This window comes from Vulpes vulpes, chromosome X (assembly GCF_048418805.1).
Source record: "Vulpes vulpes isolate BD-2025 chromosome X, VulVul3, whole genome shotgun sequence".
Lineage (NCBI taxonomy): Eukaryota > Metazoa > Chordata > Mammalia > Carnivora > Canidae > Vulpes > Vulpes vulpes.
Genome location: NC_132796.1, coordinates 25,757,686 through 25,781,481, shown reverse-complemented (window position 1 = coordinate 25,781,481; position 23,796 = coordinate 25,757,686). Strand labels below are relative to the sequence as shown.

The 23,796-nt window shown below is 39.3% G+C and overlaps 1 protein-coding gene across 8 annotated transcripts in view; it reads right to left on the bottom strand.

Annotated features, from left to right (window-relative positions):
• Positions 1 to 23,796, bottom strand: part of GK (glycerol kinase) — a 77,243-nt gene that overhangs the window by 5,672 nt on the left and 47,775 nt on the right. For all 8 annotated transcript variants that reach the window (XM_072744267.1, XM_072744271.1, XM_072744269.1 and 5 more), the window contains 8 exons: positions 21,331 to 21,373; positions 20,779 to 20,859; positions 6,381 to 6,459; positions 5,297 to 5,393; positions 4,687 to 4,771; positions 4,032 to 4,152; positions 3,778 to 3,921; positions 1,586 to 1,666 (listed from right to left, as the gene is read on the bottom strand). In XM_072744267.1, the coding sequence (XP_072600368.1) occupies positions 1,586 to 1,666; positions 3,778 to 3,921; positions 4,032 to 4,152; positions 4,687 to 4,771; positions 5,297 to 5,393; positions 6,381 to 6,459; positions 20,779 to 20,859; positions 21,331 to 21,373 (731 nt within the window). The remainder of the gene's footprint in view (positions 1 to 1,585; positions 1,667 to 3,777; positions 3,922 to 4,031; positions 4,153 to 4,686; positions 4,772 to 5,296; positions 5,394 to 6,380; positions 6,460 to 20,778; positions 20,860 to 21,330; positions 21,374 to 23,796) is intronic.

Below are 23,796 nucleotides of genomic sequence, written 5' to 3'. Positions count from 1 at the left end.
TAAGGTATGCAAACAAAGTGAAAATGATCCATTGGTTTTGTGGGGATTTTGAAGTTAAAATTTTATCTTCAACTGCCTGTGAGGTGTGTGTGTGTGCAGCACTTTGGTGTAAGGAGGGACAAAGGGACAACTGTGTCGTATAAAAAAATCCAACAAGAAATTATAGGACTCAACTTCTCATTAGCCATTGATTAAGGGTAGCTAGAAAATAAATCAGGGTCCATGTTGTTATATCTTGCAGAGCAACTAGCTGTGCAAACACTTATGATGAAGTTTAATCATAAATGGTCTCAAAATTGCAAAAGGTCTTAGTAAGAAAAGCTTTGCCACTATCTTGGAAAGGAAACTGAGTCTCAGAACAAAAGATTTATTTATTTATTTTTGTTTTTGTTTTTGTTTTTTATTTTTTTAAAGATTTATTTATTTATTCAGAGAGAGAGAGAGAGAGAGGCAGAGACACAGGCAGAGGGAGAAGCAGGCTCCATGCAGGAGGCCCGATGTGGGACTCAATCCTGGGTCTCTAGGATCACACCCTGGGCTGCAGGCGGCGCTAAACCGCTGCGCCACCGGGGCTGCCCAGAACAAAAGATTTAAAGAAAAAGGATGTTAAGCTTATTTAGGAGAAAAAACCCTTCAGGTAGGAACATCCAGGACTGAAAATATAGATAGATCAGTGATCTATAGTAATAGAGGGTTCCAGAAGTGTCTCCTAGAAGCCAGATATATTAAAACTAATTTTATACTCAGTTTTGGGTTGGAAGGCACGTAATATTTCATGTGTAAACTCTTCTCCATTAATGTGTATGCTTCAGTAGATTATTGGACATTATTCTACTCATTATGTTCTAAATCTTCATTTAGCAAAGAATTAAAATATTATGGCATATTAAAGGCATGTTTAAGTCTGTTTAATTATCAAGTGCATAGTAAAGGCAGCTAGCTCAAGGCTGTCTATGACTGAATGGTTAAATAAGCCCAAAACCTTCATACTTAAGTGACTGAAAAAAAAAAAGAAAAAAACGAGTCCTCTGTTTTCTGCCAAGAGCATTTCCCAATCTGGTAGGACACTTCTAATTTACTGTTTGGTACATTTCTTCCTCTCTGATTCCAATAGTTCTCATAATATACATCGCTAAGAACTTGGAATCAGCCTAGGAAGTAGTGAAATATATTCTGAAATTAACAGAAGTTTCAGTTGGTTCCATCCATAAAGACAGCCCCCCAAAAAGGGAAAAAAAAGACACTTAAGTGAAAAAATAAAGAAAAGGAAGACTCTGGTTGATTTTCTTTTTCATTGAGAAGAAAGAAAGAATTTTACTTTTAAAAAGCTCAGTTACCCACTGAAGCACCAGGAGTAAACTAATGAGGAAAAGAGAGGGCAGGATAGAATTAAGTACGTGTCTATCAACCTGAAAATTTACATTGTAGATTTAGAACTTTAAAGTGTTTTCAAAACATCAGAAACTCTGGACATACAATAATGCTTTCCTTCAGAGCAGCCTTGCTAAGTGTAAATGGTTAAATACTTAAATAAGTTCTTTAACATACTAAGGCAAAGCGGCAAGGATAATAAAAACATTTTTACCACTTTCTGAAGACTGAGTTGTAACCCAGCCCACTGACTTCATCACAGCCTTCTTCCATGTAGAGTAACGAATTTCACTTTCTAGAAATAGAAGGCAGGAAAAAGTAGTTTATGGAGATTGTCTAAGCACCATACTTAAGTTCACTCAGCATTTTCAACAAATGGTGATACGTATTCAACTGGCATGGGGCTTTACCAGAACTTGGATTTGGGACACCAGGGTCTAGCAACTGCCAGTAAATAAGAGAGACACCTGTTGGAAGGCAGAGGCGAAATTCAGCATGGTGTGCCAGGGTGAAGGGAGCCGGGAGCCGGGCTATAGGTGAAGACCAGGCCATTCGCAAACACGTGGTGATGAATTAGAAAGGGATTCCCATTTGATCTGTTCTCTCTTTTTGTGAGGAGAGGGGAGCTTGGGATACAGGGAAGGGTATACTACAATGTGGAAAGACTAGAAGGAGAATTATTAGTTGGTCTAGGCAAAGGATTTAACAACTATTGATTTCTCACAAGATTCAAATTGGATTCCGGTAAGACAGTAATTTTTTTTTTTACAATGGAAATCCAGTCAGAGTACTAAACAAAAACGGACACCACTGGTATGTCGCCCACATGTACTTCTAGTAACAGGGAACAGCACAGAGGAAGGTGTCCCTGTCAGGCCTCCAGGCCTTTCTGCGGCACCTGAAGCCTGCAATACCTGGGTGACACTGCTCCAGCATCGCTCACTTCAGAAAGCTTTCCAGGGCCCTATTTATGCCCCTCCTCCATCTTCCCACAGTATTCCACACATAACTCAGGCTATCAGTCTCCGCAGTGACCTGACATGGCTTTGTCTGCCTCTTCCAATGTACATAAGTCATTGGGAGGGCAAGGACTTGGTCTTATTCATCTCTATATCCCCACATCAGACTCAGCTCTAAAAAAAGTCTGCTGGAGAATGAATTATTTAGACCTACATGCCTGGCATGCACACACATGTGCGTGTGTGTATGTGTGGAGGGGAGTGGGGCCGGTGAAGGGAAGGGCAGCTGACATCACTGACCAACTCTGGGCTAAGGCCTTAAAAACCGGCAAAGAAGGCTCTCAGAAAACAGGAAACCCTTTGCACAAAACTTCCTTAAGAGTGGGATTACCATCTCGAAAACATATGCTCACTCTGAACATTATTTATTAAAAAATTGATTTTTTTGAGAGGTGGAAAATTTATTGAGCTCCTCCCCATTTAATCCAATAGAAGTTAAAAATTACTTACAGAGAGAATATCAGATTTTGAAACACATTTCTACATCAAGTTACATGGCATACTGTCTGACTATAAAATTACTAGTGTTACAATCCATTTTCTTGTATGTGGGAAGAAATAAAATTAAGAAGCGCTGGCTTAGTCTTCCAGAAAATTAAAGAGAAATGCATTTGAAAGCTTATTTCCCAGTAGTGCAAAACCTACTTTGATGCAATTTTATACATAGGTTTTAAAAAGTTATAGAACCAAATTCAATATATGTAAAACCTTATTTTTGTACTCACATTTCTTTCAATTTAAGAGATGTACCACTGTATTGTAACAAAGGTGTTGGTCAGAGCTTATGGCTTAGCTTAGCTGGTTAGGACAGTGGATCAGGTCTTTGAGGCTTGTTTACTTACATTGTGACTGCTTTTGTCAGGCCAGCTCTGCTCTGTGTAAAAGTTACCAGGATGTCCCTCAGCCCAGCTAATCATGTCCTAACAACTGGGCCACTGGCACCAAAGATGATCAGCTCTGCAGCCCATCTATCTCCCTTCTCACTTTTAAAAAAGGCTAAGTTAGCAAAGCTAGAAGTAATTAACACTTGCATGAAATGACTGTAAGCAGAAGTCAATGGCAAAAAAAGTGGTATTGGAAGGTTTTTTTTTAATATAAGGCACTTTTTCTCTCCTTCATATTCAGTGTACTCCAATATGCTTAGTAGCTTGTTTAAAACCGTAGTACTTGCTATATTAGTTTCTGAACTTACAAATAAACAGAAAGGAAAATGCCCTCTCCTTTCAACAGGGATACTATTAACTTTACATTTAAAAAACATCTCATTTTTAAGTAATCTCTACACCCAACATGGAACTTGAGCTGATGACCATGATGTCAGGAGTCCCATGTGTTCTACTGACTGAGCCAGCCAGACGTCCCTAGATTTTCATTTTTTTAAACATACCCTCAGCATTGATCTGGGGTTCAAATCGCTCCATCGTGACTGCTGACAGATCCTCGGGTTCAAGACTCCAAACACCGACTCCCTCCGCAGCCCCGGCTGCCATGGCAGCTCCCAGGGCAGTTGTTTCTGGCATCGAGGGCTTCACTGAGGGAAGATGGCAACGTTAACATCTTTGCAGTTATGTATGCCTAAAATACCAGTTCTTCCAAAAGAGATAGTACTCTAGGAGTTTAAAGGCATGAAGGCTTACTGACCTACTGGGATATATAGAATGTCTGCTTGTAGTTGCATAAGAATTTTGTTGTTGGTCATTCCTCCATCTACCTGCAAATGACTGAGTGGAATTCCGCAGTCTCGGTTCATGGCATCCAAAATCTTAAATAAATGCAATGAACATAATTAAACTCCAACTTCAGAATGACATCTCTGACAATGGCCATCTTCTACTCAAAAGCCCTTAAGAGCTTCCCAAAGCGTACACAATGAAATTTAGATTTCTTATTCTGGTCTTCCAAGCTTTCCTTGATGTAGTCACACGAACCTTTCTTTTTCACTACACCTCTGCCCTCCCTCGTAGAGCCCGTCATGCCAAAAACCTCAATTTTGCATCCTGGTTTCCTGCCTTGATGCCTATGTTTGTGCTATTTATTATTTCCTTTGCTGAACATGTACTACTCAACATCCTCCCAACTGTAAAACACCCAGTGCCTGGCAGGATGACAGAAACTCAAAGGTAATGACAGCTAGGAAAAAGAGGAGAAACTTATATTTATTAGAATAGAGCTGAGGAAGGCTTCACTTTTGATTAGGTATTTAATAATGAAGTATTTAGTAGATTTTCAGCATTAATACAGAATTTGTCTAAAAGTGATAAAAAAAGACAAAGTACAGGAAAAGAGTCCTTATTACCTCCCGGGTTTGGAAACAAACAGCTTCTAATGCAGCAAAAGCAATATGGCATTTATTGGTGAATTGAGTGAGCCCACAGATGATCCTAAAAACACACACAAAGATTGTGAAAATTAGAGCAGAGTACACAAGTCATCAGTCTGACATGTCCTGAATATGAAAGGGTTGACCTCAGTAGATAGAGAGGTTCAGGGAAAAAAAATACACATAAAAGAAAGCAGACATCAACACTAAGCAGCTTAGAAAGTCCTTATGGTTCACAATCCCACATCCACATAGGAAAAAGCCTGGGATCCAATGAATGGATAACAATAATGTGATACCATCAGAATTCATCTAAACGATGCCCCTTCAGTACAGAATTTGCAGATGCCTTGAAGATAAAAGGTCATAACACTAACGTGGATGTGGCTGGGAAGCTTATTGCCAAATGATTTATAACTTCTTGCAATTTAAAGGTTCTGAAATTAATACTCTCCAAACAGAAAAGCTTTCCTTCACACTTTAAAATCATTTGAAAATAGATAGGAAAATAGTAACTAACAAGTTATTAGCCGATTTAGTAAATAAATCAAGGCCCTCAAAAGCATACCTCATACTAGATTCTTACCCTCTTGCACTGGGCTCCCAGTAAGGTGCATATAACCCTGAAAACGCGGGGACGAAATAGCAGCCATAGGATGTACCCACTTCTTTAGCAAGTTTTTCTAACATTAAAAAAAAAAGAAAAACAAAAATCACTCTAATATATTCTATTACTTTATTTTTTTAAAATTTTTATTTATTTATGATAGAGAGAGAGAGAGAGGCAGAGACATAGGCAGAGGGAAAAGCAGGCTCCATGCACCGGGAGCCCGATGTGGGATTCGATCCCGGGTCTCCAGGATCGCGCCCTGGGCCAAAGGCAGGCGCTAAACCGCTGTGCCACCCAGGGATCCCTATTCTATTACTTTAGATAGTCAACACCTCTGTATAAAAATTTAGGACAGGGCTTTTGATTTCTTATTCCCTAGAGGAGCAAAATGTTCTGAATCAAAGCCGTAAGCTGGGAGCAACAAAATCCAAATTCACCACGTTGAATATCTCCCACTACAATGTAACTCAGGCCAAGAAATAAAGGAATTAGATTAGTTTCATTGAAGTATTTTAACTCATTTCCACTATTTCTAAGGTTGTTGAATAGGAGACGAAAAAGTAGCCTCCAATGTGTCACCCATAAGAAATGCGTTTCTGATCATCTTACCTTCAGGCTGAAGTAAACAAATAGATGAAAAAGTGGGTAGATGAGTTAAAAAACAATTATCCATACGGAAAATAGCCACATTAATAGTTACATAATAGGTACTGGTGTTTTAATGCTCACTCTAATCTAAGAGTTAAAGCTCTTTCCCATCAGATAAATTTAACTGGACTACTTTACCTGCATATTCTGGTAATCTCTGGCATTTGATTTTACACTTGGGTAATTTTTATGTCCTGCCTTACCAGTTTGTTAATAGCCACCACTAATTATGCCAATTTGTTGTTTTATCAATCTTCACAAGATAGTCTTTTCTATAAAAATCCAACTTGTAATAGGAATCTATATCATCTAATATCACATGGCTCAAAGTACAAGTATTAACAGACTGCAAAGGTAAAATATTTAAAATTTTCATTATTTAGATGCCAATGCTTTGGTAGAACATACTCACCAATTTCCTCTGAGGTCTTTATAATTCCAAGATTGTCTCTTAGCCAGCGAATAACAGCACCAGCTATAGCTACAGAACCCTACAAAAGAGAAGGAATCCCAGAGAGAATATTTTATCACTATCAAAAGACTTTTTTGAGCATTTCTCTATGTCTGACACTAGAAGATGGATAAAATTTTTAAATTTCAAGTTTGAGACTTTTACAAGTATCATAAGCTAGGTCTACTAATACAAATGTAGTTTTATCTAGGTCATTAGAAGTTTTTTCATGAGACGGACAAGAAGTGAGGCCTCCAGCACACCCTTGGACCTGTACAAGCTGTTGTTCTACGGACTGTTGTTAAACTATGAGGTAGATTATCACCCAGAAAACATTTCCACCTTATCCCCCGAGTTATCAGAAGAGGCCACATTAAAAGTTTTTTCCATTTCCTGTATCTAACAGTATATTAAATCAAGAAACAGCAACAAAAAGTTAGCAAAGAGGCTAACTACAAAGCCATTATTCAACGAAATCACCAGGGGATGGGGTGCAGGGGATGAGGCTATGGCAATAAGGAAGAAACACACAACTTGGAGTCAGATAGACAGGCTTTAAATCCAAGTTCTAGTTCTTAACTGCTATGTGATCTTAGGCCAATTAGTTAGGCTTGGTGAGCCTCCATTCCATGACCTATAAAATGGTGCTTGACTATCACAACACCTACTTAAACTACTATGAGGCTCGATATGAGACTGGAGGGGAAGGTTATTACTGAATATAAATATTAGCTTCATTAATTTTTTATGTGTTAAAAAAGCATAATCCAAATTCCACTGATGAATGAACAAATAAATATAGTATATCCACACAATGGAATATTATTTGGTCACAAGAAGGAATGAAGTTCTGCTAAGATGTGAACTTTGAAAATATTATGCTAAGTGAAAGGAGCTGGTCACAGAAGACTCTAAAGTGCATGATTCTATTTATATGAAATGTCCACAATAAGCCTATCCATGGAGACAAAGAGTAGATTAGTGGTTGCTTAAGGTTGGGGTGGTGGGGTTATTTTTTCAGGGTGATGAAAATGTTCTAATGTTTGGCTGCAATGATGGTTGCATGACTCTGTGAATATACTGAAAACCACTGAACTGTATACTTTAAAAGGATGAATCATATGATATGCAAATTATTTCTTAATAAGGCTATTATAAAAAGATCCTGAGGGGCAAAAGGAAAGAAAGTACCAACACACCAACATTAGGAATTGCAAAAAAAAAGTTTTGGGGGCCTGATGTTTCATTCATACAGATTATTTATTTTTTTTAAAAGATTTTATTTATTTAGTCACGATAGACAGAGAGAGAGAGAGAGAGAGAGAGAGAGGCAGAGACACAGGCAGAAGGAGAAGCAGGCTCCATGCAGGGAGCCCGACGCGGGACTTGATCCCGGGACTTCAGGATCGCGCCCTGAGCCAAAGGCAGGTGCTAAACCGCTGAGCCACCCAGGGATTCTCCCCATACAGATTATTAATGCAAATTACTTTCACAGAGTCATCCTAAACCAAAACATCAGGTGATACTAAGTGCAGGCAACAGAATGTTTTTTCGCTGTTGCCTACCATCCTGTCACCAACTCAATTAGCTGAATTATAAATGGTCACTCTCCTTGCTGTTAATGTCCAGGATATAAACGAACAAGATGTGGAATATGTTGATTCATTCTATCATTCATGGCTTCTATGAGGACAAGTCACTATATGTCACTGCAAAGTGCAGAATACTACAATTGTTCTCTTTATACAGCAGCTTTTTAGCTATAGAAAATTACTGAGGAAGAGATTTGACATCGCAGGGCAAATTTAACCGAGCTTTAAAAATGGGGAAAAAACCCAATTCAGTGAATACCTTGAAGGGACTCTAACCTACTGTCTCTTTCTCTGAAAAAAAATTTAATACACTTCCTAATTTTGATATATGTTTAGGTGCTTAGTGGAACCATTAAGGAAAACAAAATTTTGGGGTTAAAGAGATTTTAGAATTTCACTCTCAAATTTCCTTTGGAAGCAAACAATTCAGAGATGGTAGTTGTCAAAGACAAGTAAATGTCTAAGATATTCTAGACCAGCACTGTTCAGTAGAAATATAATGTCAGCCATATATGTAATTCAAACTTTGTAGTTACCATATTAGAAGAGTAAAATGAAACAGGTTAAATTAATTGTAATATATTGTGCTTAAACCAATATATTAAAAGTATTATCACTGCAACATGCAATCAATATAAAAAGTATTGAGGTATTTGATATTTTTTGTACTAAGTATTTGAAATCGGGTATATATTTTACACTTCTGCCACATCTTAATTTGGACTAGCCACATGTTCCTAGTAGCTACCATACAGGACAGCACGATTCTAGATCTAATTGAAAAAAAACAAGTGTCCCTTTCTCCCTATACTCTCAAAAAATACTGGCCCTAAATCACATCTAACCAAGAAATGCATAGATTTTCAATAGTTTTAGGTGAGTAAACTAATGAACTTCAAACAGCTACTGTGCAAGAAGTCTAGTGGAATGGTTTTGTGGTTATTAGCTAATGGAACTTCATACTTTGGGAAAGCGAACACTGATGAATCTTATTTCCATTGAAAAGGCAGTATGTAATGGGCTTAGATAATTTTTTGTGGGGGAGAGGAAGTAATATTGTTTTAGCAAAAGGAAGCTCAAGTTTTTTTTTTAAGATTTTATTTATTTATTCAGAGAGAGAGAGGCAGAGGGAGAAGCAGGCTCCAAGCAGGGAGCCTGACATGGGACTTGATCCCGATCCCGGGTCTCCAGGATCACATCCTGGGCCAAAGGTGGCGCTAAACCGCTGAGCCACACAGGCTGCCCTCAAGGTTTTAATGAAAAGTAACTGGTTGTGAGCTAGAGGTCATTACTTAGATTAAAACAAAAGAAAAAAAAACACAAAGCCACTCTTAAAGCTCCAGAAGAAAATTATTTTAAATTCCATCATCAGGAGTGTACAGGAGTGTTTGATTCAGGAATGACTGAAAAAATAAAATTCAGTATAAGAAAATAAAAGGCAGATTAAAACACTTATCTGAAATAAGAATATAATTTTGGTACCAGGATATAACACATGGTATTAGCTGGCCTTCTAAAAAATTAATAAAAATGAAAGAAACCTCCAAATTCATAAAAGATGGGTCTTTTGAATTCAGAGGCAGAAGATAAAGTGGGAGATGGTATATTGCTTTCAAGATGGGTCAGAAAAAGAGTACAGGAACAGAAACCTAAAATGACAGAAGGTGGTGATCTACTTGCTATCAAATAAGTTATTGTCAATTATATCCTAACTATAAAGATCCAATACTTCAGTGCAACATCTACAAACATGAATGAACTCTCATTAGAAAACATGACCTATGGGAGAGGTGCATGTAAGCTGAGTAGTTGTACCCTAAGAAAGACAAAAAGAAATGAGAAGGTATAAAGAAAAATAAATGAAATGATGAACAAGATAAGAGGAATAAATCATTTAAAAATTAGATACATAGCCTGGAAAGTGGGAGGCTAAGAAACAGGCTATGGAAAGAGCAAATTATAAAAATAATGAAGTAGGGAGCACCTGGGTGGCTTAGTTGGTTAAGCAACCAACTCTTGATTTCAGCTCAGGTCATGATCTCAGAGTCATGAGATCCAGCTGCACTTTGGGCTCTGCACTGGGCATGGAGTCTGCTTAAGATTCACTCTCCCTCTCCCTCTCCCCCCACCCCTGCTTGCACATGCTCTGTCTCTTAAAAAATAAATAATGAAGCAGAACTGATGTAACATCATAGCAGACAAATATACTTTTCCTCACGAACTCCTTGGGCAGCCCTGGTGGCGCAGCGGTTTAGCGCTGCCTGTAGCCCAGGGCATGATCCTGGAGACCCTGGATTGAGTCCCACATCAGGCTCTCTGTATGGTGCCTGCTCCTCCCTCTGCCTGTGTCTCTGCCTCTCTCTGTGTCTCTCATGAATAAATAAAATCTTAAAAAAAAAAAAAAGAGCTCCTTGCCACGAATGCCATAGCCATGAACAGTATCTATTTTAAGGAGACATTTCTGGATGTGGGGTAGTTCTATCAACAAGGCAGTTGTGTTTAAAATCAGTGGGTATGGAGAAAAATTATGTAAAATTAAGATTATCTTTAAATTGCTTAAAATCCTTTAAAAAAAAGGGGGTGCAGCCCTGGTGGCACAGCGGTTTAGCGCCACCTGCAGCCCGGGGTATGATCCTGGAGACCCGGGATCAAGTCCCACATCAGGTTCCCTGCATGGAGCCTGCTTCTCCCTCTGCCTGTGTCTCTGCCTCTCTATGAATAAATAAATAAAATCTTTAAAAAAATAAATAGCTTAAAATCATCCATTAGGTATAGAAAACATACTTTGTGTATGCTTCAGTAATATGTTATCTCTATTTTTTAAAAAATATTTTATCTATTTATTCATGAGAGGCACCAGAGAGAGAGAGAGACAGACCGATGCAGAGACACAGGCAGAGGGAGAAGCAGGCTCCATGCAGGAAGCCTGACGTGGGACTTGATCCCAGGTCTCCAGGATTAGGCCCTGGGCTGAAGGCAGGCGCTAAACCGTTGAGCCACCCAGGGATCCCCTATGTTATCTCTACGTATATAATTTATACTGTACTTAATTTGTATAAGATTATAAATGCAAACTCTAACTCCATATCATTTTTAGTTGCATAGAAGAGAGAACAGAAACCTAGAGTTAAATTGGGGGAATATTATTTTTAAATTGTAATCTATAGGGGCACTTGGGTGGCTCAGTGGTTGAGTGTCTGCCTTTGGCTCAGATCATGATCCTGGGGTCCTGGGATTGAATCTGGCATCAGGCTCCCTGTGGAAAGCCTGCTTCTCTCTCTGCCTATGTCTCTGCCTCTCTCTGTATCTTTCAGGAATAAATAAAATCTTTAAAAATAAATAAATAAGGGCAGCCCCAGTGGCGCAGCCGTTTAGTGCCGCCTGCAGCCCAGGGCGTGATCCTGGAGACCCGGGATCAAGTCCCGCGCCGGGCTCTCTGCATGGAGCTTGCTTCTCCCTCTGCCTGTGTGTGTCTGCGCCTCTCTCTCTGTGTGTCTCTATGAATAAATAAATAAAAGTCTTAAAAATTTTTTTTAAAAAATAAATAAAATATAATCTATATTATTAATACTTCAGTAACAAGTAAAGAAATTAAGATAAAAAGCATTTACCACTCAGAAAGTTTACTTTCCAAGAAAATACATTGTAGAAGTTCACAAACAACGTTTATAGACTGTGGCAGGCAGATTCTTAATGAAGGCAGCCTCCATGGTCCCCACCTCCTGGTGTTGATGCCCACATGGATCCTCTCTTGAGCATGGTGGGACCTAGGACTTGCTTCCATGCAATAGCACATGTCAGAGGTGATGGGATGCATGTGATGGAGTATACGGGATTAAGCTACATAAGATTATCGTGGCTGTTGTCTGGATTTTCTCCCTTCCTTGCTGGCTTTGAGAAAGCAGCGGGGGGTCCTCTGTCGGGGTCTTTCATATGAGAAGACAGTGCAGGTGGTCTCTAGGAGTTGTGGGCAGCCTTTGACTGACACCTACCAAGAAACTGACGCTGAATTTAGCCAATAATCTGAGTGAGTGGGCATGGAAGCAGATGGAGCTTTGGATGAGACCACACCCTCAAACCAACACCTTTGACTTGTAAGACAAGTGGTTGTAAGCTACTTACATTTGTGGTAAAACTGTCATACAGCAATAGCTAACTAATACATAGGCTTCTACCAAAAATGGAATACCTGGCTTAAGAAGGATGAAAAATTCTAATAAGGAAAACTTGACACCATCATCATAAATCATACCAAAGAAGAGATGGGAGAAGGGACATTTATTTATTTTTTTATTTTTTAAAGTTCTGAGACTTTTATTTTTTATTTTTTATTTTTATTTTTTTTAAGATTTATTTATGATAGACATAGAGAGAGAGAGAGAGAGAGGCAGAGACACAGGAGGAGGGAGAAGCAGGCTCCATGCCAGGAGCCCGACATGGGACTCGGTCCCGGGACTCCAGGACCGCTCCCTGGGCCAAAGGCAGGCGCTAAACTGCTGAGCCACCCAGGGATCCCCGAGAAGGGACATTTAAAGAAACCTAGGGGGCATAGAGGGAAATCCTCTTTGAAACTCTTATTTATTTATTTATTTATTTATTTATTTATTTATTTAGATTTTATTTATTTGAGAGAGAGCACAGAGGGAGAGTGAGAGGAGAGGCAGACTCCCTGCTGAGCAGAGAGCCCAACAATGAGCTTGATCCCAAGACCAAGAGATCATGGCCTGAGCTGAAGGCAGATACCCAACTGACCAAGCCACCCAGGCGCCTCAGAAATTCATATTAAAATGGATAAAAATGGCATAAGATTTGGCATATAAACAGTATTTATTATCTACTACATGCCAGCCTGCTCCCATGGAGAGGTGAAGCAGAAAGACAAGTACCATGTCCTCAGGGAACTAGCAGCTCGGTGACAATACAGAACACAGAAGTCTCCAATTCTAAGTAAGCTCACCTTCTTCTTTTTTTTTTTTTTTAGTAAGCTCAACTTCTTAAATATTAAAGGCCCCCAAAGGATTTTTGTTTTGTGAAATGATATTTAGAAAAAGATAAACAATGGAAGGGAGAAGCACAGCTTAAGGAAGATGGTGTCTGATTAACAGCACAGAAAAGGCAGACCTACTCAACTGCTCTATTTTCTTCAACCTCTCCTACCACTAAGAAAAATTTTCTAGTGGGGGGCACCTGGCTGGCTCAGTCATTGGAGTGTGTGACTCTTGATCTCAGGATTGTGAGTTCGAGCCCCACGTTGGGTAGAGAGACTACTTAAAAATAAAGAAATCTTTAAAAAAAAAATAAAGAAATCTTTAAAGAAAAAAGGGAAAATTTTCCAGTGAAAGGGTAAGACAAATTGAAGCAGTTTAATATGAGTTTAAAGTCTTAAAACAACAACAAAAAAATAAAGTCTTAGAACGATTCAAGGATCATGTGCCCCAATTCCTTTTTATTGATAATGAAAGTAAGAGCCTAGGGATGTTAACGTGTCAGGCCCAGATGAATCACATGCTAGGGAGGAGGGAGAAAAAAAAAGAATTCTCTTGATGTCCACATCAGAAATGGTGAGTTTGCGCTTTAAAAATCCCCTGTTCTAGAAACAGGATAACGGGGCAAAATGTAAAAAGGGAACACCCAAACAACACATGCTGACTCAAACGTGGAGCAGCGGTAGATGTGGACAGAAACAGAAACGCACAACTGAGCAGGGCTTGAGACCACAGGCATAGGAGGTTCTGCTTAGTTCTTCAGTAAATGTCAGGAAGCAGGAGCATGGCCAGGAACTGGCTTCTCCTGAGCAAAGAGCTCCAGAGTGGTTTGCAAGAGAAGAAATGGAAATCAGCTTCAGGGCTTGAAGCCAGGGGCTAGGTGGCGCTCTCCTGCTTGCTTATGGATAACTATTTGCTGAAAAAGGCTTAATATATGAGACCAGAAGTAAAAATTCCAAAACACATGAAGAAATCTATTACCAACAGTCAACAAAACTTAACAGCTGGAAGAGAACTCACTCCAATCTGACAAGGACTTTAAAATACATAAGTGTGAGAAGAATTCAAAGAAATAGATTCAGGCATGATTTCCATTTTTAAAAACCAGCCAGGAAATTACGTATCAAAAGAAGAGAGAGAAAAAAAAGAGAAATAAAACAAGATCAGGTGGATATGAACAATTAACCAGTTAAAAATCATGGGAATGGAGTTATTGAGTGAAATTTAAGAGTGTAATATGTGAGATCCATTTGAGAAAAGACGAGATGATATTTCCATACACTGGAGGTGACAGTGTAATTTGCTGCCTTCACTGTGAAAAATGGTTTGCATCATCTACTCAAAGGGAAGATACACATAATGTACTGCCTACAAATTCTATTCCTATAGCAAGATGTATACAAAAATGTTCATAGTAGCATTTTTCATCAGAGATGAAAAGCGAAAACAACCAAAAGGTCATCAACAGATGGATAAATACTAAGCTGTGATATTTTCATATGGTGATGAAAAGGAATGATGTCAAAGCTCTATCGAACACCATGGATGAACCTCACAAATGTCATGTTGAGTGAAAGAAGCCACATCAAAGAATACATACCATATGACTCAGTCTCTCTCACTTTCTCTTTTATATTTTTAATATACAAAGTATTGAAAAACTCAACTCTGGTGTTGAGGGTTGCACATATTTTAATATTTATTTAAGAGAGAGAGTACGCACAAGAGTGTGTGTGTGGAGGGGTTGGGGCAGAGGGAGCGGGAGAAGCAGACTCCCCGCTGAGCAGGGAGCCTGATGCAGGGCTAGATCCCAGGACCCTGGGATCATGGCCTGAGCTGAAGGCAGATGTTTAACCTACTGAGCCACTCAGGTGCACAGAGGGTTGCACATATAAAGTTCTGGAACTATTAAAAAAAGCAAGGTAGAGATTATAATAAAAGTCAGGGCACTGGTGACTTTAGGGGAGAGGGAAAGGCTGTGAGTGGGAGGAGCACACAGCTTCCTGGTTGCTGCCAGTTTTCTGCTTCCTGGGTAGAGGATACATGAATTTCTCTATATAATCATTTGTCAAGCTGTAAATTGATATTTTATGCATCTTTCTGTACACGTTTTCTGTTTCACAATAAAAAGATTTGTTTTGCTTTGTTTTATTTATTTATTTTAAAATATTTTATTTATTCATAAGAGACAGAGACAGAAGCAGGCTCCTCACAGGGAACCCAATGCAGGACTTGATCGTGGGACTCCAGGATCATACCCTGGGCTGAAGGGAGGCACTCAACCACTGAACCACCCAGGCATCCCAGCTTTGTTTTATTTTTTATTTTTTATTTTTATTTATTTTTTTAAAAAAGATTATTTATTTATTTATTTATTCATAGAGACACATACACAGAGAGAGAGAGAGGCAGAGACACAGGCAAAGGGAGAAGCAGGCACCATGCAGAGAGCCTGACCTGCGACTCGATCCAGGGTCTCCAGGATCACGCCCTAGGCTGCAGGCGGCGCCAAACCGCTGCGCCACCGGGGCTGCCCTATTTTTTATTATTTTTTTTAAGATTTTATTTATTTATTCATGACAGACACACACAGAGAGAGAGGCAGAGACACAAGCAGGCTCCATGCAGGGAACCTGATGTGGGACTCCATCCTGGGTCTCCAGGATCACGCCCTGGGCTGAAGGCGGTGCTAAACCGCTGAGCCACCCCGGCTGCCCCCCAGCTTTGTTTTAAAGAGAATTTGGAAAGAAAGGTAGGTAGGTAGGAACTAGCCAGAGATGCAGCACAGAGAAACAAAGGGATGAAAAATATACAAAAGAACAGTTCAGAGATGGGGAGGATGGGTAGAAAGGTTCCAATATCTATACAATAGCAACTGCAGAAGAGGCTGGAGGTAATGGTAGAGTAGCAATGCTTAAAGAGGTAACTGCTGAGGATTTTCTAGAATCGAAGGCACACTTGTATCCAATTTATCTAACAAGATCAGTAAAATGAAATATAAACCTAATTGTCTTTTGTGAGCGACACAAACAGAGAGAGAGAGGCAGAGACACAGGCTGAGGGAGAAGCAGGCCCCTGCAAGGAGCCCGATGCGATACTCGATCCTGGGACTCTAGGATCACGCCCTGAGCTGAAGGCAGATGCTCAACCACTGAGCCACCCAGGCGTCCCTAAGATTCTATAACCACCCCAGAGAGAGGGTGAAATAAAGACAAACCTAAAAGGAATAGGCTTAAATACCCAAGGCTCTTAATAAGAGAACCACAAAAGAATGCCCCTCTGCAAGAAAAAAAAAATGGAGGTAGGGCCATAAAAGGTTTGACCCCAAAGAAATGACTCTGGCCACAAAAAATGATAAAATAAGCCATTAAATATGACTTATTATCTACTGATAAGAAAACAGAGTAACTGCTTGCTTAAGAAAAAGGGGAGGGCGTGCCTAGGGGGCTCAGTCAGTTAGTTAAGCTTCTGACTCTATCTCAGCTCAGGTCTTGACCTCAGGGTCGAGTTTGAGCCCTATGGGCTCTATGTTGGGCGAGGAGCCTACTTTAAAAAAAAGGGGGGGGGATGAATACTTTAAACTCAATGACAGGATTGCTGGCAGAGGTAACAGAGGAAAAGCATTTGAGGTCATCATCATGGGTGGGACATTCAAATTACTAAACAACTATCAACACTGCTAGGAAAATATATAGCTAAATAATATATATTTTTATTTTTATTTTTATTTTTATTTTTATTTTTATTTTTTAAATAATATATATTTTTAAGTAGGCTCTACATCCAATGTGGGGCTTGAACTCATGACCCTGAGATCGAGTTGGAGGCTCTACCGACTGAGCCACCAGGTACCCTATAGTTAAATAATATTTAAAAAATTTTAAGGTGCCCACAAAAGAAAAAAAACCCAAAACAACAACAACAACAATAGGAAATACATGATGTTGCTTCCAAATCAACACAGGAAGAATGCAAGATTAAGACCTAAGATGGGCAGCTATAATTTTAGTTTTTAAAAAAGGGAAAGTAGGGATCCCTGGGTGGCGCAGCGGTTTGGCGCCTGCCTTTGGCCCAGGGCGCGATCCTGGAGACCCGGGATCGAATCCCACATCAGGCTCCCGGTGCATGGAGCCTGCTTCTCCCTCTGCCTGTATCTCTGCCTTGTCTCTGCCTCTCTCTCTCTCTGTATGACTATCATAAATAAATAATAATAAAAAAAATTAAAAAAAAAATAAAAATAAAAAAGGGAAAGTAAATTTTTAATACCTAAGATTGCCAAACCTAACAACCTAATTAAAAAATGATTATTAAATATACACTTTGTCAGTGTATATATAAATAAGTGTAAATATACACTTGGTCACACTATTTACAAAAAGTGGAAGTGGTGTGACCAAGTGGAATTAGCAGGAATTTACTGAGAAAAAGTTTTACCAATGTAGCTTTATGCTTTGCCCTCTTTTCTGGTTTGGTTCAATTTTTTTTACATGTCTGTTAGTTGGAACAAAAAAGTTAGAAAATACAGGAAAAATCCTATCTACTACTGTGAGTGTCCATGTTCACCATCTGTTTAAGTGTATATGTTGTGGCTCAGGCAGGCTGCTAGGTGAGGAGACAAAGTGACATATCTGAGATGCAATGGAAAGAACAACTCGACTCGGGAGACTGGTGATGGCATAGTGCTGGCCAGGTTTCTAGATTTTGAGTCCAATAGCCTGAATTTGCATCCTGGATCTGCTACTTACTAGCTATCAAAAGTTACCATAGCCAAGTAACTTTGATTTCACGTCCTACTCTCAAAGGCCTTATGAGAACATAACAAAGCCTGTTTGTCAGTCTGATCTACTGTTCCTCTCAGATTTAAAGTTCTATGAATTTTTTAAAAAAGTTACATGAGGGCAGCCCCCGTGGCGCAGCGGTTTAGCGCTGCCTGCAGCCCGGGGTGTGATCCTGGAGACCCGGGATCGAGTCCCACGTTGGGCTCCCTGCATGGAGCCTGCTTGTGTCTCTGCGTCTCTCTCTGTGTGTCTCTCATGAATAAATAAATAAAATCTTTAAAAAAAAGTTACATGAATCGAAACAAAATCATAAAGCATATGCTTGTTAAGTTTCTAGATGAGGCAAAATGGGAAAAGTAACAGAGCAAAGACTGAAAAAGAATCCAGAGTGTGTCAGTATAGGCTGAAATTACTATCATGAAATTTGACAGGAAGAAGCAAAGACCTGAATTTATTTTTTTAAAAATTTTTTAAAAAGATTTTTATTTATTCATGAGATACAGAGAGAGAGTGAGAGAGAGGCAGAGACACAGGCAGAGGGAGAAGCAGGCTCCATGCAGGAAGCCCGACGCAGGACTTGATCCTGGGACTCCAGGATCACGCCCTGGGCCAAGGCAGGCGCTAAACTGCTGAGCCACCCAGGGATCCCCCACAAAGACCTGCATTTATTTTTTTTATTTTTTTTTAATAATAAATTTATTTTTTATTGGTGTTCAATTTGCCAACATACAGAATAACACTCATCCCGTCAAGTGCCCCCCTCAGTGCCCAAAGACCTGCATTTAGATTAACAAAAGATATGCAGGGTCAGGCTAGCTCAATCTATAGAGCATTTGACTCTTAATCTCGGGGTCATGAGCTCAAGCCCCACCTTGGGTGTACAGATTACTTAAAAGGGGAAAAATAAAAAGATCTGTACAAATACAGAATGGAGAGGACTTGGCATGACAATGAATCATTTGAAAAAGAGCCAGATTTTTTTTTTTTTTTGTAAGAGCCAGATATTTTAACACCTGCTCCTAGAGCCAATGATATGATGGGGTTATTAGACTAAGTTAATGAATTCTCAGGCTACAGTAGCTGAAGCAGTGTTTATGGTCAGAGAGGAATAAATCAGACTAGTCAGTACAGGTCAGATTACATTCTATTCCATTCTGGAAGAGTCTGACAGATTGGAATGCATCTAACGAAGGGAGTCCAGAACTGGAAAGCATCCAGAAACCATATGACATTAGGGCATGAGGAAATTCATCCTGGAGTAGAAAGACCCAGAAAAAGTGATAGCTGCCTGCTAGTATTTGAATGCTCTTGACAGCTAATCTAGGTCTAGTGGTTGAGGTATTAGTAAGAAGCAGTTTTTGGTGCTATCTTCAAACAGAAGTTGGAGGGCTATCGGTGAAGGAAAGAAGAGAAGGCTCTTCATGTTGGGAGGAAGTTAAGACCAGATATGCCATATCCCAGAGGCCTTTTCCAGGTCTAAAGCATGTCTAATTCTAAATGACTGTCTCCAGTATAAGGAAAAAAGAGAGCAGCATACTTAATTGCTATAGGTAACATTTATCAAATAGTACATATTCAATGTGCCCAGCACTGTACTAAGCACTTTCCGCAGGTAGAAACAGAGGACAGGGCTCATAGGAATTTAACTTTTGAGAAATGATATGATACCATTATTAGACAGAGCAAGTGTTTCCCAATGCTTCTATTATCTACAGAGAAGGGATTAGGGGAGAGAGTACAGTGCTTATGCCGGGAGGAGGCAAGAAAAAATTGGAAATAAATTCTTTGTGCTCTAGGCATAGCAACTAATAAAATGTTTGAACTATAAACAGAAGTCTAACACTTGTGACCAAATTATTATTGGATACTTTAGGGAACAAGCCTCAGTTAGCCTTCAGATCAATTGTATATTTGTACATTATAAGGGAACCAATGAAAATGAATTGTAAAGAGATGCTTTTAAGAAAGATATCTAAGGGGAGGGGGTGGGGAATGGGTGAAATGGGTGAAGGAGAATGAGATACAGGCTTCCAGTTATGGAATCAATAAGTCACAGGAATAAGAGGCACAGTATAAGGAATACAGTTAATGAAATTTTTAACAGTGCTGTGCGGGACAGATGGGAGCTGCACTTGTGGTGAGCAGAGTATGTAAGCCTGCTAAGTCACTAAGCTGTACACCTGAATGTAATGTAACATTGTGAGTCAACTATACTCAAAAAAAAAAAAAAAGGAAAAGAAAAAGAAAAAGAAAAAAGAAAAAAAAGACTGGCGTACCTGGCTGGCTCAGTCAGTAAAACAGTAAAATATGTGACTTGGGATTGAGTTTGAGACCCACACTGAATGTAGACAGATTACTTAAAAATAAAATCTTAGAAAAAAACTATATCCGATTTGATAAAAAGAGTATTGCTTCTTTGACCTTACCAATAAAAATTACTAATGTTTCTAATATAAATTCACTGTGCCCTACAGACTTAGATTTGATATATTCCTACTAGAATTTATAAATGTGTTTGAAACAAATGCTTCCACTGAAATACGGCATAAATCTTCTCACTTTCTTTCCCATATCAAAAGCGGATGCAAAATTTATTTTTATGGGGAGACATGTGAATAGAGTTCCTCTGCTTTTGCCCCCAGTGGTTCTCTTTAGAACACTGGGGCATCATAGCTATTAAGACACAGAATTTTCCAGTTGACAGAAATACCTGGAGAGCAAGTCAACACCTTCAATAAACTTCAAACACAGAAAATCTTACACTGCCACATGGCTACAAGGGACTGGTCAAAGAACCAAGGATCCGATATGCTCAAGATCTCCTGGGAGTCCTGACCCCAGCTCAGTGCTGGGTTCCTTCCACTCAACCAAATGCCAAGAAAAAAAATGGAGTTTTTTCAGTTCCATATATTAAGATTTACCAGAAAAGGTATCAGAGAGCACCATGATTTTCACTGGTTCTGACTGTTTGCCATACTACTCATATTGATTGAAATGTACTTACTTCCAATGCATAATACACTGGTTTGTCTCTGCCGAGCTTGTAAGCCACGGTGGTCAGAAGACCATGCTCAGAAAATACACACTGTAGGAAAGAGAAAAATATTTCAGCAGCAAGGAATATAAAAAGCTAGCAGAAAAATATTTCTTAAGGTTAAGATGACCTTGGTACAAAATAATTCAACAAATATGTACAATTAAAAAATAAATCTTTAAGAGGCCAATTTACCAGTAATAAGGACAATTCATGTCAATAGTACAAAATGGTTATCCCTTGTTCAAAATTAGATTTGCATTAAGAATCTGACACAGTCCTAGTATAGATATTCCACCAACAATCAAAAACACACATAAAAAATGCAAAGAACCTAAAATGGTTCTTATTAGAGTCATTTAAATTTAGTGATTTTCATCATTTTTACTGAGCTCTAAATTAAATCCTAATGAAAATCAAACTAAATCTGCAGAATCATAAGTAACAATAGCAAATTATGCTCAGGCATTATTTATATGAAGTTAAAGAAGACTGTCAATCTTTTAATTGGGAAAAACCAACCTTACGGCCTGTATTACATAGTAAGAAACAGCCTGTTCCATACCTATAGTTGGGGGAAGAATGAACAATATGACAATTTTATTAAAAATAAATCATGAATATAAAGGACAATAATATATATTGTCAATAATATAAATGTCAAATAATATATATGTCAATAATATAAATCATTTAGCCTGATGTACAATAAAAGTCATTATCTTAAACTTTTAGAAAAGTTCCAAAAGTTAACAAGCATCACATACTCCATTTGGAATACCATTTTAAAGACTAAGCCTAAAAGAATATGTACTTAGTGCAATCCTAGTGGAAAAATATTTAGTGCCTAGTTGTAGCCCAGGACTTTGTGTCGATAAAATGTCACCAAAGTACAACAAATTCTGTGTCCAGTCACAGTTAAGCTGCTACTAACCCATGTGGAATGGAGTATCTCACCAATGGGGCTGGCTGCTTTAGCTCTATCAATAGTACAGTCATGAGCTGAGAAACACGTTGTCTGCTGGCATGGAGGGGAGGTTAGGTCCAGAATGTGGGTAAGTAGAAATGGATCTTGGGGACAAGAGTGGCACAGAGGGGAAAACTACTGAAGGCCTAGCTTTCCCATTCTCTCTGCAGGCTAGGGCATTTTAACAGGTAGGACAGTCAGAGCAAGAATGGAACACGACTGCCATGGAAGAACTGAATTTATTTTATGGCAGCCTTATAAGTAGAAGCTTTGGACTCTGCAGCAAGTCTGGCATTTGGACATTAATGACTAGTTTTGACTTGTGCCAGGCAGAGAAGTAATCCAAAGTGATACAGGGAAGGGTCCCAGGGAAACAGTTTTCCACTGAGCTGGCTGCGACTGTTACACTTGGCTCTCTACAACCATTCTGCCCAAGTTTGGGATTGCCCCCTCATGGGCCTTGCTACTCTGCTCTTTGACATTCCAGCAGGTGGGAGAGCGGGGAGCACTCAGTTCAGAGGCAGGCGGAGGGGTCCCAGCAGAAGCTACTACCAGTAAGCACTAGGTCAGCAGTCACGAGTGGTATGGAGCAAACAGAAACCGAGCGCAATTTTTTCCAGCACGCATTTTTAGGCACTGAGGTCATGAATAAGAATTCACCCAAGACACCCTCTTTTCATGCAAATGTATTCTCTGCCTGTAGACAAACAGCTAACACACTCAGGGAGTACGTGATTAACAAGTACCTATGTTTTTAAAGACACCAGCCAACTAGCACTAGGTACAGGTAATAATACATTTACTAACTGCAAACACATAAATCACCATAGTCTTTTACTTCCACGATGCTGAAAAAGCTATATATTTTAAGTTAATCTCCTTTAATAAATATTCTTAAAAATGGAAATTACCTGTTGCACGCTTTTTAAAGGAGAAATCTTTAAATCTAGTCCCCATATAAACAGCCTGCCTATCAAACAGTAGTGCACAAGTCTCAGAGTACCAATTTGATGCAGAGGCTCAAGGCATTTAATAAAAATGAATTGTTATCTTAGTATACTTCATAAGTAATTAATGAACATTATCAATGTATGAGGAGACTCTAGATAGATACAGGCCACAGCTTTCAAAGCAGTACAGAGGCAATTATTTTCCTCTGAAATTGTATTACTTTTTCTTCCCAGTCATCAAACATATGGAGTTTTTAGCATTTATATGGTCTACCTATCCTTTCTCAAGATCGTACTGTGTTTGAATCCCAGAAAGATGTCTGACTTTTCTAACCTCTGTGAAGTTGATGGCTTCCCACTCTCCCTTGTGGAGGAGTGTGCCAAAGCTGGCACACAGGAGGAGGGTGAGTGGCCCCAGCCAAAGTCGTGAGGGAGGTCAAGGGCTCCTTTAGGATATTTAAGGCCTCTGGGGAGAGAGGGCACCTATCTTAGGTTCTTGTCCTTTTTTTTTTTTTCTTAGGTTTTCGTCCTTAAAAGCAAAATTAAATGTTCAAATAGGGCAGCCCGGGTAGCTCAGTGGTTTAGCGCCTGTCTTTGGCCCAAGGTATGATCCTGGAGTCCAGGGATCGAGTCCCACATCAGGCTCTCTGCATAGAGCCTGCTTCTCCCTCTGCCTGTGTCTCTGCCTCTCTCTGTGTCTCTCTCATGAATAAATAAATAAAATCTTAAAAAAAATAAATGTTCAAATAATCCATGTTCATGCAAGAAAAAAATAGAAAATATAGACAAGCCAAGAGAAAAATTAGAATAATCCACAATCTGTCCCTCTGCACCAACACAGAGATGGGCTTTCCACTCAATTCTGAGTTGGCAGTCATTTGCTCCCTGCTGAGGTTGGAAGAGATTGACTCAATTCTCAATTTCATCCTCTCCAACCTCTTAGGACTGCTGCCCATTGCTTCTCTCTTATTCATTTTACAACTCCCATCTGTTCTCTACTTAGCCTGCAAAGAAACATTCTCTGGTCTTACTATAACTTAAAAGCACATACAAAATGCCCCATGCTTGGCA